The sequence below is a fragment of the Myxine glutinosa genome, chromosome 8, assembly GCF_964187855.1.
Source record: "Myxine glutinosa chromosome 8, kmMyxGlut1.1, whole genome shotgun sequence".
Taxonomy (NCBI): domain Eukaryota; kingdom Metazoa; phylum Chordata; class Myxini; order Myxiniformes; family Myxinidae; genus Myxine; species Myxine glutinosa.
The window spans coordinates 104,376,744-104,391,984 of NC_136268.1; the positions used below are offsets into that span (position 1 = coordinate 104,376,744).

General features: G+C 46.7%; 1 protein-coding gene across 1 annotated transcript in view; it reads left to right on the top strand.

The window, feature by feature from the left end:
• Nucleotides 1–15,241, top strand: part of LOC137432803 (laminin subunit gamma-1) — a 112,258-nt gene that overhangs the window by 66,445 nt on the left and 30,572 nt on the right. The window contains exons 6-20 of the mRNA XM_068125025.2: nucleotides 103–220; nucleotides 350–448; nucleotides 905–1,041; nucleotides 3,599–3,721; nucleotides 4,418–4,607; nucleotides 4,773–4,885; nucleotides 5,065–5,295; nucleotides 5,654–5,842; nucleotides 6,797–7,039; nucleotides 7,811–7,964; nucleotides 11,121–11,263; nucleotides 11,789–12,027; nucleotides 12,528–12,684; nucleotides 12,817–13,022; nucleotides 13,696–13,772. Coding sequence (XP_067981126.2) covers nucleotides 103–220; nucleotides 350–448; nucleotides 905–1,041; nucleotides 3,599–3,721; nucleotides 4,418–4,607; nucleotides 4,773–4,885; nucleotides 5,065–5,295; nucleotides 5,654–5,842; nucleotides 6,797–7,039; nucleotides 7,811–7,964; nucleotides 11,121–11,263; nucleotides 11,789–12,027; nucleotides 12,528–12,684; nucleotides 12,817–13,022; nucleotides 13,696–13,772 — 2,419 coding nt within the window. The remainder of the gene's footprint in view (nucleotides 1–102; nucleotides 221–349; nucleotides 449–904; nucleotides 1,042–3,598; nucleotides 3,722–4,417; nucleotides 4,608–4,772; nucleotides 4,886–5,064; nucleotides 5,296–5,653; nucleotides 5,843–6,796; nucleotides 7,040–7,810; nucleotides 7,965–11,120; nucleotides 11,264–11,788; nucleotides 12,028–12,527; nucleotides 12,685–12,816; nucleotides 13,023–13,695; nucleotides 13,773–15,241) is intronic.

A 15,241-nucleotide genomic window follows, 5' to 3' on the forward strand; every position in this document is an offset into this window, starting at 1 on the left:
GTGCCATCGGACATCACCCCTTATAAAGGGAAGAGGAGGAGAACAACATGCTTGATATTCTTCGCACAACCTCTTCTCCTACTCTTTCATATCACCCATCAGGATCTGTGAGTGCGCAGTGCAACGAGGAGGGGCAATGTGTGTGCCGCACCGGTGTGACCGGAAACCGCTGCAACCACTGCCAGTCTGGCTTCCATTCGCTGGACCAGGCCGGGTGCAGGTAGATATATACGGCTTTGGCTCGGCTTAAAGTTATCTAGCAAGGACGAAGGTTGTTAGACCATGTTTGGCTTGGTTTTGAATCTCGATCTGGGTTTGTGCCTGAAGCAAATCCGGGCCTGTGTGACAGGCCCTGTGAATGTCATCCAGCTGGCATGTTGGAGCAATGCCTGCCAGACTCGGGTCACTGCATCTGCAAGGAACACGTGGAAGGGCAGAATTGTGACAGGTGCGACTCACCTCATCGAGCATTTCAGCTTGTCGTTTCCTTCTGTGATTCACTTGCTCACGTCACCGCAATTCCCATCCTTCACCTTCTCACCTTTTGCATTCCTCTCGTTGCCGATGCCATCCATGTGCTATGTCTCGATCTTGTATTGATCCCAATTCCAATCTGGTACAAAGTTTCATCCGCACTCCAGATCTCACTTTTTCCTGCAGTGAGCATCTCATCTTTCCCACTTCTTTCTTTGCTCACCTGTTTTGCACACACCACACGGAGACATTTCTCACACACCTTTTCCATTCAACACTAATCATTCGCCGCCATCCTTTGTTCTGCATTTCTTGAACCCGTCCTGCCCAATTTGAACCGGTAATAAACACCTACCTTACTGTGTTCCACCCCCTTTTTGTTCCATCTTACACTTGTTTGCTGTCCTTTCCCACGCCTTACCCCCTTCAGCTGCAGGCCTGGATTCTTTAATCTGGCGGGTGAAAACCCACTGGGCTGCACTGCCTGTTTCTGCCACGGGCACTCTTCCGTGTGCCACAGTGCCAGCGGTTACACCGCCTACGCCATCGCTTCTGACTTCAGTAACGGTACGTTTTTGTCATCGCACAGCATACCTGTGGAACCTTGCGTGGTACCTGGGATGCCCTGTTTAACATCCATCCGAGGGACGACACACCCAGGGCCGGATTTAGGGGTAGGTGACCTTCGGGGTCGGGGGGAGAGGAAGGAGGTGGGGTTGCTTCTGGGCTTGGCACCTGCCTGGAAGCTGTAACGAAGAAATGTGATGCAGGAGGAGGCCAGCCGGCCCATCATGCCTGTGTTGCACTAACACCAGATTATATAAACCTGTCAGGTCAACGACTTAATGTCATTGGTGGGAAAGGGGAGAGGTATGGGGATGAGAAAAGTGTGGCAGACTCGGGGATATCACCAGGACCAGGGTGTTAAAATTAAACTATACAATGTCATTTAACATTCCTTCAATGTCCCTAACTCCTGCTCCTTTAAATCTGCACACAACCCTACATCTACAATCCTTCCTGCTGAATGAAGAATCTACATATATTTAATACTTTCATCACCAACAAAATCTGTCTCCCAGACCTCATTGCCACCTATCACTATTGCCGAACCCTCACCACTGCTTGCCTTCACTACCACCTCACCACTGCTTGCCCTCACTACCACCTCACCACTGCTTGCCCTCACTACCACCTCACCACTGCCTGCCCTCACTACCACCTCACCACTGCCTGCCCTCACTACCACCTTACCACTGCCTACCCTCACTAGCACCTCACCACTGCTTGCCCTCACTACCGCCTCACCACTGCCTACCCTCACTACCACCTCACCACTGCTTGCCTTCACTACCACCTCACCACTGCTTGCCCTCACTACCACCTCACCACTGCCTGCCCTCACTACCACCTCACCACTGCCTGCCCTCACTACCACCTCACCACTGCCTGCCCTCACTACCACCTCACCACTGCTTGCCTTCACTACCACCTCACCACTGCTTGCCCTCACTACCACCTCACCACTGCCTGCCCTCACTACCACCTCACCACTGCCTGCCCTCACTACCACCTCACCACTGCCTGCCCTCACTACCACCTCACCACTGCCTGCCCTCACTACCACCTCACCACTGCTTGCCTTCACTACCACCTCACCACTGCCTACCCTCACTACCACCTCACCACTGCCTACCCTCACTACCACCTCACCACTGCTTGCCTTCACTACCACCTCACCACTGCTTGCCCTCACTACCACCTCACCACTGCCTGCCCTCACTACCACCTCACCACTGCCTGCCCTCAATACCACCTCACTACTGCCTACCCTCACTACCACCTCACCACTGCTTGCCCTCAATACCACCTCACCACTGCCTACCCTCACTACCACCTCACTACTGCCTGCCCTCAATACCACCTCACCACTGCCTGCCCTCACTACCACCTCACCACTGCTTGCCCTCAATACCACCTCACCACTGCCTACCCTCACTACCACCTCACCACTGCCTGTCCTCAATACCACCTCACCACTGCCTACCCTCACTACCACCTCACCACTGCTTGCCCTCAATACCACCTCACCACTGCCTACCCTCACTACCACCTCACCACTGCTTGCCCTCAATACCACCTCACCACTGCCTACCCTCAATACCACCTCACCACTGCCTACCCTCACTACCACCTCACCACTGCCTGCCCTCACTACCCCGCACCACTGACTGCCCTCAGTACCACCTCACCACTGCCTACCCTCACTACCACCTCACCACTGCCTACCCTCACTACCACCTCACCACTGCCTACCCTCACTACCACCTCACCACTGCTTGCCCTCAATACCACCTCACCACTGCCTACCCTCACTACCACCTCACTACTGCCTGCCCTCACTACCCCGCACCACTGACTGCCCTCAGTACCCCCTCATAAGGTATTCAAAAGTTGAACAAGCAGAGAGGGGGCGCCGAAGACCCTCCTCGCCTGGGGCATCTTTAAATCTAGGGCCGGCCCCGGACACTCCCATTGATGAATTACGCTACCTGTGACACCAGGATGACAGTTTGAAGCTGTGTCGGGATTCATACCCAGGCTACAGACAGCTTAGAGGCGAGTGCGTGCACCTCTGGGCCATCTTGTCAGCCCGGTCTTGTACTCGTGTAGCAAAAACAAATCAAGAGCTAACTCCATGGCGGTCCCACTTTACTGTTTAAGTCTTGTCACGGACATGGTCACCGATGATGTCACCACCCGCAAACCATTTTAAAGGTATAAATAGGAGGGATCAACAGAATGCTGGACCATGGTACGCTAACTGCCATGGAAGGCAAGGAGAAGTTGATGTTTCCGGTGTTAACCCTTTCTTAGAACAAAAAGGGAACAACCATTTTCTCCTCCTTTACTCAGATGAAGGGTTAACGCCCGAAAAGTTGCCTTGTGCTTGCTTCCTCCGATGGTTTTCATACCTCGATCAACGTCCTGTTGATTTCATCCTCTAATCTACCTGTTTCATCCACCCCCTTCTGGGGTCAATAGCAATGATTTTTTTTTTGGTGATCACCTGTTATCTGCTCTTTGCTTGTTGAAATAACTTTGCGTTTCCGGTCCTTTACAGGTGCAGGTGGATGGCAGGCAAAGGAGCGGGGGGGTCAAGAAGCTCCAATGAGGGTCTTGTCCGATGGGAACGAGATCTCGGTCTCTTCAGACACTTTCGCCCCAATATACTTTTCTGCCCCAGGTGTGGCGATAACCTTCCGTGTATTTTTAGTACTAGGGCATGCCCGTACTATATATATATCTAAAATTATATCCCCCCCCCTCTATTTACATGAAATGGTTTGGTCCAAAGCGAACGGCTTGCGAGTGGTGACAATCCCCCCCCTCTATTTACATGAAATGGTTCGGTCCAAAGCGAACGGCTTCCGGAGTTTGGTAAAGAAATCGCCATCGCGTACACAAACGCGCAGGAAAGCGAATGAATCGCAAATTCGTTTTTATTAGTTGTAAAACATAGTTTAACGCCAACATAGTTTGCAAACGTGAAATAAATGAATACGCTCTCAAATGTGCCATCCGAGGCAGAGTGTGCCCGCCACGTTCGGCACACGCGATCGTTCGCTGCTCTCTGATTGGTTGAATCGTTTTTTGGACATAGCTCGGTAAGTAATTGTCCGATTAATATGAAACCTTGAAAAGGCACATCCTCGGGTCCCCAGCAATATACCTGGCAAGTTTCAAGTATATCGGACCCGTGGTTGTCGAGAAACAGCGGTCACAGACAAACGTACAGACGTACAGACAGACAGACAGAGATTACTGGAATTATAGATAAACCCGTGACCTATTTTAACCTTTCTTGGTCACTTGTGATTTTTTGCTTCACTCCCCTCCCTGGACCATTTCAAACCCTCCGCTCCAACCCCGACCACCTCAGCCCAGTTCCTGGGTAATCAGCTGCCAAGCTACGGACACAATTTGTCCTTCGTTCTACGTGCGGACAGCCGGGATGCCCGTCTCACGGCCGAAGATCTCGTTCTAGAGGGTGCAGGTCGTCGGGTCACTCTGCCCTTTGTTGCTCAGGGGAACCCGTACCCTACGGAGCAAGTTCAGCGCTACAACTTCCTGTAAGTGTTTTTCAACTTGTCAGCAAAGTTTGCTGCGCATCACCTCCTTTTGAGATACTTTGACCGATCGGACTCCATTTTATACCGGACGGTCACCATTCTGACTTGTAAGCGTTGCTTCGAGCACCAGTTACAAACCACAATGGCGTTATTGATGGTTTGCAGGCTTCATGAGGCCTCGGACTATCCTTGGCGGCCACAACTCTCAACGGCGGATTTCCAGAGACTCCTATCGAACCTCACGGCCCTGCACATCCGGGCGCTCTTCAACATGCGTAGTGGGTTATGATGACACTGTTACAGTAACAATTCAGTTCTCCAATCCTCATATTTTTGCTTTTGTATTTCACACCAATCTTTCTAACTCTTCCTCTTCTCTCCATTCTTAATATCATATTGTCCTAATTTTTTTTATCAACCTCGGAACCCGCCACGCCTCAATCCCCGCCTCCTCCAGATTCTGCGTACCTCCGTTCGGTGCACATCGAATCTGCACGCCGCGATGCAGTGATCACAGCTTCTCCTGCCACCTGGGTGGAAGAGTGCAGTTGCCCCAAGGGTTACCAGGGCCAGTTCTGTGAGACTTGTGATGTTGGGTACACGCGAGACCCTCCAGGTGCTGGACCCTTTGCCTCCTGTGTGTCCTGCCCCTGCCACGGTCACAGCAAGGGCTGCCATCCAGAGACAGGTATATATGAGGGTTCAAACATGGGGGACGGGACAGTGTTGGGTGTTTGGAGTTTGACGTGTTTACATTTCACAGAGTAATCGTTAACTTAACATCTATATTCATTAACTTACAAACCACTATGGAGTGTTGCCATGACGATGGTACTAGTCAAGATGGCTTCTCTTTTGATATTTTTAAATATATGCACACAATAAGTTTGGCATTCCCATCCGAGTGCTTCACTCATGTACCGGATGCTTTGACTCCACTTTCAACATGTACCGAGTGCATTTGTCTCTTGTCTCCGGACATCCTTGTACTGCGTATTCCATACATTTCAAAATGGCGTACAACACCGTGGCATTGTGTCTGCCAGGTGAGTGCAAGTGCAAAGACAACACAGCCGGTGATCAGTGCCACCTTTGTGCCGAGGGATATTACGGCGATGCTACCCAGGGAACCGCAGACGACTGCTCATCGTGCCCATGCCCGGGCACCTCCTCGTGCGCCATGGAGCCTCACTCTACCAGCGTCATCTGCACCGACTGTCCGGACACCAGCATAGGCATGTCGATGAGACGATAAGGCCCAGATGCTCGCTTGCAGCCTGGTCATGTTGGAGATTTTTTATTTATTTATTTATTATTTATTATTTATTTATTTTTTATTTATTTATTTTTTTGTATACAAGATCGAGGCTCATGTAAGAGCTAACATTAATCACAAAAAAAAAAACTGACACATAAAACACATGATAAAGGGAGCGGGAGACAAGATGGGGAGAGAGAGCGAAGCACACAAGTACAACATTTGAGAACAGGGACATCGGGAGATCTGTGGGAGAGAGAGGGCTTGGGGGGAGGAGGCATGGGAAGGGGGGGGGGCGGGAGAGTATGCCCCTCCATGTTGCTTTTATATGAAGTACAACTTGAGGATTGCTAATGTGCATTTATGAAGCAGTCTGTGTCAGATATTTTGTGCTGACTTTGGCACGTTTGTCATGCGCTTTGTACGATTATGTGCCAAAGTTACCTGGCTACCGTGGACAAGTTATCAAACGCTGGGCATTTTACAATCAAAATCACTCGGCTGTGCAATCACTTGGCTAATTTGGGCTCAGGGAAGTCGAAGGCCGATGGTTGGAAGGTCTGTCGGCTGTATTTCCTTTTGGTGTCCAATTTTATAGGAAAGCAAATGTGGTTCACTTATGGTGTTGTTGTTGTTGTTGTTGTTGTTGTTGTGTGCATGTACATTGACGAATGACCCATAATGTGCATGAATGCCTGACCTGGAGTGACCTTTGCTTGTGTGAAGTAGTCTGTTTATGTTGCCTGTTATTTTTACAATCATAGTGCCGAAAGTAGTAATGCTGGTCACCTGCAGCCTTGGCGGCCATAATTTTTAACCATGGACTTATTACGTACAATAACTTTAATGCAATTGCAATAACAATTGCAAGTACACACGCTGCACGTGGAATTGAAACTCTCTCGTAATGTTCTTATTTACGTGCCTGAAGGCCAACGCTGTGAGTTTTGCGAAGATGGATTCTTTGGGGACCCTCTTGGCCTCGATGGACCGAGGAGACCTTGCAAGCCGTGCAATTGCCATGGCAACGTGGACGCTAACGCCGTGGGGAACTGTGACGGTCGGACGGGAGAGTGCCTCAAATGCGTGGGTCACACGGAGGGGTCATTCTGTGACAGGTGCCGTGATGGTTACTACGGCAACGCTACAGGCCCTGGACCCGAAAAGTGCAAACGTGAGAAGGTTTTTGTGTGTCTAAGTCTGCCCGTTTGTATAAAGTGTTTGTCTGCGTGTACGCGTTTTATGCAATTTTCTCCTGATATTTGCACCGCAAAGTTGATAAAGCAAATATCTGCTCGGCGGTAAGACTTTTCTTTACTATCGTTTTTCACGGCTTGCAGAGCATTGTGGGAAATTCGAAAAACATGAAACATTTTATTTTACGAGAGAACAAGTGTGGGCATTGTTAACACTGCGTCGGAGCGACGACCTCTCCAGGATTGTATTCTTATAGCCAAAGAAACTGCCTCAGCAGAACTGACGCTCTGTATAAATAGACCCTGGTACACAAGAAGAATAGGAAGAGGAAGAAGAAGATTTTCAGCACTGAAGCGCGGTGCTACGCGCGCTCCTTGCTACCAAGGAGGAAGCGGACAACGCGGTTAAACAAAAGTGTCTTTATTGACAAGAGGTCACTGTAGCACTGGCGCGCTCCGGGCTGCGCGCCCAGTGTATATCCTGAGGCCACGCCTACCCCTCGGGCGTGGCCGCCGCCCACTTGGTGCGCGGAATGATGTCACCACGCCAGTGAGCTTTCGTGTCCGCCACAGCACGCTACTTTTTAAGTTGTGTTGACGTAGCAAACAAACAGTCCGTATTTACTTCAATAACCGCCTGCATATCTCTGAATGGATCTCGTAAAGAAAACTCACACTTACGTACCTTTAAATGTTTAACTCTTCCCACCTCTTCTTCTTCTTCTTCTTCCACACCTCGCTTGCCGCAGCTTGTGCATGCTACCCGGCAGGGACGTCTCAAGGCCGTAGTTCATGCGACCAGATGACCGGGCAGTGTGCGTGCCTCCCTCATGTCACCGACCGTGCATGTTCCACCTGCAAGCCTGGATATTTCAACATCAGCACTGGCACTGGTTGCACATTGTAAGCTTTGGTCATTGTACTGTATGCTGGTGTGGAATCGAGGCTCTAATCTCTCGATAAGACTCTCCATAGACACCAACGGTTCGTGTCGATAATTATGTGACGTTGAGGATTATGAATGACATATTTTTACAAAATAAAAACTGCATTAATATACATATTGCATTGGCAGCACAGTCAGTGATGCTACTCCAGTGGTGCATAAGAAAGAAGAAGAAGAAGAACACACATCTTTACTACCTATGGAGATTTCTCATTCAATTGAGCGTCCAATATAAGTTGAAAAATAAGTAAAACAATTGCTGTTCAGTTAATATAATAAAACTAGAACGCCACTCAGTAGAGCGCATACTCCCGCCGTGGGTCAAGTTGGAATAATACGTTTTGTTTAACATCCCCTCTCCCCAAAACAATAAATGAAAAAGAAAGTAGGCCCTAACTGTCAGATAATTTATTTTGATATATCTCAGAATTAGAGGAGAAAAACATCATTTAAGAATAAGAATAAAAGCTTTAATGCAGTAAAACAGAAAAAAACATTCCCAAAAAAATTCCTGGATCCGGAATAATATCCTGAGCTTCACCAAAAACGAATCAATTCTTCCTTATCCCAAGGGCAATCATCCCACCAACTTTCATCCAAATCCGTTCAGAACTTTTCCAGATATCTTGTTCATAAACACACGAACATACGAACACACACACACACACACACACGGACACGATCGAATGCGTTACTCCCTGGCGGGAGAAATAAACCTGAAAATCGCAGAGCCAGAACCAGAATTATTTATTTGGTCTGGGAAGCCCATGCGAGGTTTCTTCTTCTTCAGCCTCACACAACCCTGGGTGAATATGCGATCTTTTTTTTAAATGTTGGAATTTTGCCAAATCTGTTTTATTCCTTTGTTAATATACCTCAGCCATTGACAAATCTGGAATTATAATTTTAGTTGAGGTTCAAATTAACCCGGGAGATTGTGTCAAACGATGCCTGCAAGTCTGTACATGTGATAAATAATTAATCTCCACAGTCGAAGACTCTTCTTCTTCACGCAATAACAACTTCTAGTTTCCAGACCATACATCCAATCATCTTCAAATTTTGCACACTTGTTACTCTTCATGACTTCTACTGCATTATGAAGTTTTACGTCGATCAATGAAGTGGTTCAAGAGATATAAATGTTTTTATTATTTGTGTTTAATTAACGATGTCTGCCAAACCACGTAACCTATCGCAAATTCCAAAAGGACATTTTAGTAGACTGATATGCTGAACAGATCTGTGAAGTTTCCCCTCGATTGGATGACAAATGAGGGAGGAGCTAGGTTTTAAAGGTTTGTGCTTAAAAACGTCATAACTCTGAAACCATGTGATGCATGACGTCATGCTCGCTGACTTTTTTATTCGTCATGGGTATGCGATTCTACCTGAAAAGTTTGGCCTCGATCTGTTCAGGCGTTTTGGAGAAAATTGGATTTTAGTGTTTTTTACTCAAAACAATATGGTGGCCGAACCACGTGACTTGTGACGTCATAATTACCATTAAATATTCTACAGACCGAGTCCCTCCTATGGTGAAAATTTGCTCTCAATCGGTCCAATTATTGCAAAGAAAATGGTTTTTAAAGGAAAACAGAAAAAAAAATTCCCCCCAAAAATCCTGGATCCGGAATAATATCCTGAGCTTCACCAAAAACTAATCAATTCTTCATTATCCCAAGGGCAATCATCCCACCAACTTTCATCCAAATCCGTTCAGAACTTTTCCAGATATCTTGTTCACAAACACACGAACACACACACGAGCGAATGCATTACTCCCTGGCGGGAGTATTTATTAATGCATTTTGTAAAAATATATATTGTTAATGTAAGTAAATTACTTATGTTAAGGTCAAAAACTTAGCGATGGGCACTCTTGTGTCTCCATGTCCTCCACCATTGCCAGTGGAAGGCCAAACCCCACACTCCTATTCCTTAAGAAATAGAAAAGGTGGTACTGAGCAATGTTATTTGTTCTCATTGATGTAATTGAGCCACCATTCACTATTTTCTTGATGCCAACACAGAATTGATCCAAACGTTCACGGTGCATTGGACGTTGACCAGTTCCAAATGTCATTCCTTCCACCACCGAAGGTGGACAGAGGTTATGTTTTCACCCCTGTCTGTCTGTTTGTATCTGTCTGTCTGACTATGAGCAGGATATCTCAAAACGTTATGGACGGATTCCGACGAAACTTGGTGGACAGGTTGGGTGTGTGACGAGGACAAATTGATTTGATTCTGGTGACGATCCAGATCCGGATCCCGATACGAGAATTTTTTCATTGTTTAAGTGATTCTTCAACATTGAGAGATGAGGCCAAAAACGTTGTAGTATGGTGCTTCAAAAAGTTGTGGATGGATTGTGATACAACTTGGATGAGTCGTATAGGTGACAAGAACAATCCGATTAGATGTTGATCAGTGGGCTACAACACGTATTGACTGTTCGGCCTGGTGAAGGTATGCTCTCTACCGAGTGCCGTTCTAGTTATGCAATGCACTGTTGTAAAGAAGGTTTGCTGTTCATGATTTGAGGAAGTCTTTGTCCAGTCACTGTTGTACCCTGCAGAAAATTGAACATGATCTTAAAATGATGTGGAACATCTCGATTGACTCTTGGTTAAGCATGATTAATGTCATCGTCGTCATTCGCATACAGCACATGGAAACAGTGCCTCCTGTCGGTTAGAACAGGAATTGTAATTTCTTCAGGGTGCCAGCGATAGCTCGCCTACTCCTCGCGAAGAATACCGTGGGGTCTTTAACGTCCACCAACTAATGCTGGCAGCACACCTGGATTAACGTCCATCCGAGGGACGACGCACACATTTATGTCTCGCCCTGCTTGCAAAACACCAGGATGAGATGACGCACACCTCTTGGCTATCCTGCCAGCCCAACGCGATTATTGTTCTGGCTCATAATTATGGCATTGGCTTTGATGAACAGGAGACATTTAGCATCGTGAAGGAAGTGCAGTCGTTTATACTGTGCTGTAACATCTATGTCATTGTTTTTGTTTATTTTGAGAAGCTCCATCTTCACCGCACTTGACATCTGCATCTCCATTTGATTATCTTACCCACTGCGGTCCCCTCCAGATGTGTTTGTGACCCCACCGGCTCAATGGGTGCCGAATGCGACGATCAAAGTGGACAGTGCAACTGCAAACGTGGGGTAATCGGTCGAACATGCAATTTGTGTGCTGCCCTGCACTACGGCTTCTCTGCAGAAGGCTGCACGCGTGAGTACTCCTTCTTGGCAATGGACCACCGAGGCCTAAGCATGGAAAAGCAATTCCCATTAACTATGTAAATAAAGGCCGTACAGTTGTGGATTACATTATATGGCTTCATTTATTTAGGAACAGGAATTCGTTTCGAATGATTGACAGCTTACATCATTCGTATCGCCATTGCATCGCGCGGAGCATCATTGTTGTGCCACGTAGCGTCGGACCATGCATTGCTTCACTATTATATATTCAATGGCTTCCGGCACACCCGCAGCAGCAAAAATACAAGGAAATTCAGAAGAACATGGATAACAAGTTTATGATCAGGAATTTTCAGGATAAATGGAACAGTAGGAGAATAAATGGAAAAAAAAAGGGATTCATTTATGTACAGATTTGCACCTGGTCCATCACTCGTGGTTTGCAAATAAAGTAGGGGTGTAAGAAGTATACCATATAAGTACTTGCTCAAACTTCCTCTTGCTTCCATATCACTGTCCATAACTGTCACCACTTTGTATGCCTCTCTTGCAGCATGTGCTTGCGATTCACTGGGCTCACTCGCCTTGCAGTGCGACGAAGACGGAAACTGCCCATGCCGCGATGGTGCGGTCGGCAGACGCTGCGACCACTGCAGGGAGAATTTTTACAGGAACTCCACTGGTGGTCACAAAGTTACAGACCAGAATATGGTAGGAGATGCTACGTCAGGGGATGTTGCTTCTCGCAGCTGCGCACCGTGTCCACCCTGCTATGGACTAGTGCAGGAAAAGGTGAGAAGCGGAATAACCAATTTTGACAGTTATAATGCCGAATCGATCTCTTCATTTGGAGGATCGAGGGAGGTATTTTTGTCTAACGAGAAAGATTTGGACCCATATGGATTGAGAAATCGTTTGTCATGCTTTCACTTACAACCGCGTGGAATTGATGATGCGTGCTTCTGGGACACGGCATCGAGTCAGGCCAGAGGTGGTCCAACCCACCATTGGATGAGTTGTGCAATTCTTTGGCCAGTGTGGGTGGTGCACCTTGGTATTTCGCCAAAGGTTACTGGTCATTAAATCCACTATGGATCAGGAACGTGCAGTCATTTGGATAAATCAGTTCCAACTCATTGTTACAGGTGGGATTGGAATTCTTTATAAGTTATATATTCCACGAGTTTATGATTGGAAGAACAATCTGGCAAAAACACTTGATTCTAATAGATTGATGTAATATCTGCCATTCTAAAAGGATGGGATATCTACCCCTTCTCCCTGATTGACAGGCCGCGAGTCTCCGAGCAGGAATGGCAGGCCTGGAGAAGCACATGGAAACCGCAGCACAATATCCAGATATTATGAGAGATGATGAGTTTCATAACCGTCTTGCCAAGACCTCAGATTCAATCTCAAAATTACTAACTAACGCTGAGGCAACTCGGGGTAAGTTATATGTACTGAAAATGCTGATAATATTAAATACCTGGGATTGCAAAGGGCTCTCCTTTCCAAGCTCACCGAAGGTTTCTCACTTCCTGGTGATTCCCTTTTGCTGGATCTTCCACCACCTCGTAGAAGTAGACAAGGAGGTTGAGGCACGACTGCCTGAGCTGGGTGAGGCACTGGCAACGGAACGTGGGCGTCTGCAGCAGGCACGGCGGGCTGTGGATGGCACGGCAAACACGCTCGAACAGGCGGACAACACGGCCAGAAGAACAAAGCTCCGTGCGGATGCTGCCCGCAAGCACCTCGAGGAAGCTCGGCGACAGTTGGGGGCCGTGGTAAGCACCTAGATTGAGGTGTGTACTGTCTGACCTCAAAGTCTGTTTAACAAAAGTGAGACATTGAAGTCAATAATTTTTGGACATTACAATTGGACTTCTCCTCCAGGACGTCAAGCAGCATTATGTATCCGATTGGATGAATAAACTAATGAAATCCTGGTGGAGGTGTGTATTCTTGCCAACGAGCATGAAAATGCATCGCAAAATCTTTGCAATTTATTTTTCTGTTCATATCACTACCTGGATGGAAAATTATATTTGGTAGTTCACTCCAAGTGCACATGACGACTCAGTATTTACGTGTCGTACCGAGATAAGAGTCAAACTGCAGGGTGCGAATGTCAACATTCGACACATCTCCCTGCTCTCAAATGTTGTGCATGTGTGCTTCCCCTTCTCTCCCCATCTTGTCTTCCGCTCCCTCTTTTTATATATTTTGTTTGTCTGGTTGATTTGTTTGTGAAGTAAATGTTAGCTCTTTCACGAGCCTCGATTCAGTGTACAAAAAGAAAAACAAAAAAAAACAGACTTTTTTTTAAAATGACATCAATGCCTGTGCTGGATCACATCATGGTTAGGACTCGACATAAGCGAGTGTGGCCCATCTAAGTGATCGAGGAAGGTTGTGACTTTGTATACAGGAGTTTTACAAATGGTGGTGTTTCCACAGAACATTGAGCGCAGGAACACATCTGACCCTCACAATCTGACTGGCTTAGTGGACGAGGCCCGTCGACTCGCAGACAAGTAAGTACACCCCTAAAGTGATGATTAAATATAATAATAACTATCTCTACAGATGGTCAACTTTAGTTTAGCACCATGTGCGATTAAACACGTGCTTATCCTAAAAGATACTCACAGGATGTGTGGAACCTCTCCCATAATGCAATTCGACGCTGATTGGTTGCTTCTGCATTTTCTAGTATGTCCAAACACAAAAGAGGAGGAACATCAGTATGGGTGATCATTTTCCATACAAAGTCAGAAAAGAAACTTTTTGGGAATCATTTCCCCCCACCCTCCTCCTCCCTCCTGAGAACATCAAAAATCCATTTCTGCCAACAAACATACACGGTATAATGTACGGTACTAATAATAATAGCTAATAAAAAGAATCATTCAGTACTTCCCAAGATGCCTTGCATGGTTTACCAATATGGCAGTGTTTACCTGTGGATAGTAATGAACATTGGCTTCAAAACCAACACAAATCAAGATTGGAAAGGTAAGCAATTTTTCAGTGCAATAGAAAAACTTGTAAGGAAGTCAGTTAGGCCGCAAAAAAGAACAAACAAAGCACCACCTCGGTGGAGTAGGCCATACAAGGCTGATGCAATTCCATACTATTTCAATAATAATAACAATAATAAATTGAACTTGTAGATTGGAATTGGAATCCCTGTTCCAAAAGCTGTCCTTTTCCATTTCCCCACCTCACATCCTGCTTTTATGTACCAATCAGAGACGATCTACATATGAATTACACCAAAAAAACATGGCATGATATTCAGCACTCCCACCCCACCACCCAACCCTAATATGATCCCTTACGTTCCCCTCGTCTAACTCCCATCTCCTCTCAACCGTCTTGCTCTTTTCTTTTCTACCCTCCTCCCTTTGGTTCACATTCACGACAGACCCCTCCCCTCTTTTCCTTCTGAGTGTGCGATATGTTGATAATCTTTACCAATACTACGTGATGCCACGAACAAATGAAAAGTTTTCTTCAAGACAAAGCAAAGAGAAGGACCAATGTTCAGAGTTTGGCAATGGCGTACACGTTGGACTAAACAGAGTTTGGGTATGCCAGCTCTTGATGCTGGGCCTTCCAGGATGTGAGGAACCTTCAGAGGAGACGATAAAGGAAACACATCCAAGCTACATACGATAGCCGGACGGAGTCATGACCCGTCCGAGGCAGTTTGAGGGTCAGTAATTATGGTTATATTATGTCGGTGGTTCCATTCCTCCATTAATATAACCACCTTTAGAGGCCGTTTTTCCCCGCAAGCGGGGGTTGGCCTTTTTCGGGGACCGTGGTTGTTGTTGTTTTTTGGTCCCCTTTTTGAAGCAATGTTTTACGGCCGGATGCCCTTCCTGACGCCAACCCTTTTTGTCGCCATGTCGACCTCCATTGTTCGTCCATAATGGATTGTGATAGAGAATGTCCTGGTGTTGTTGTGGTTTCTTTCTGTATTGATAAAACATTCATT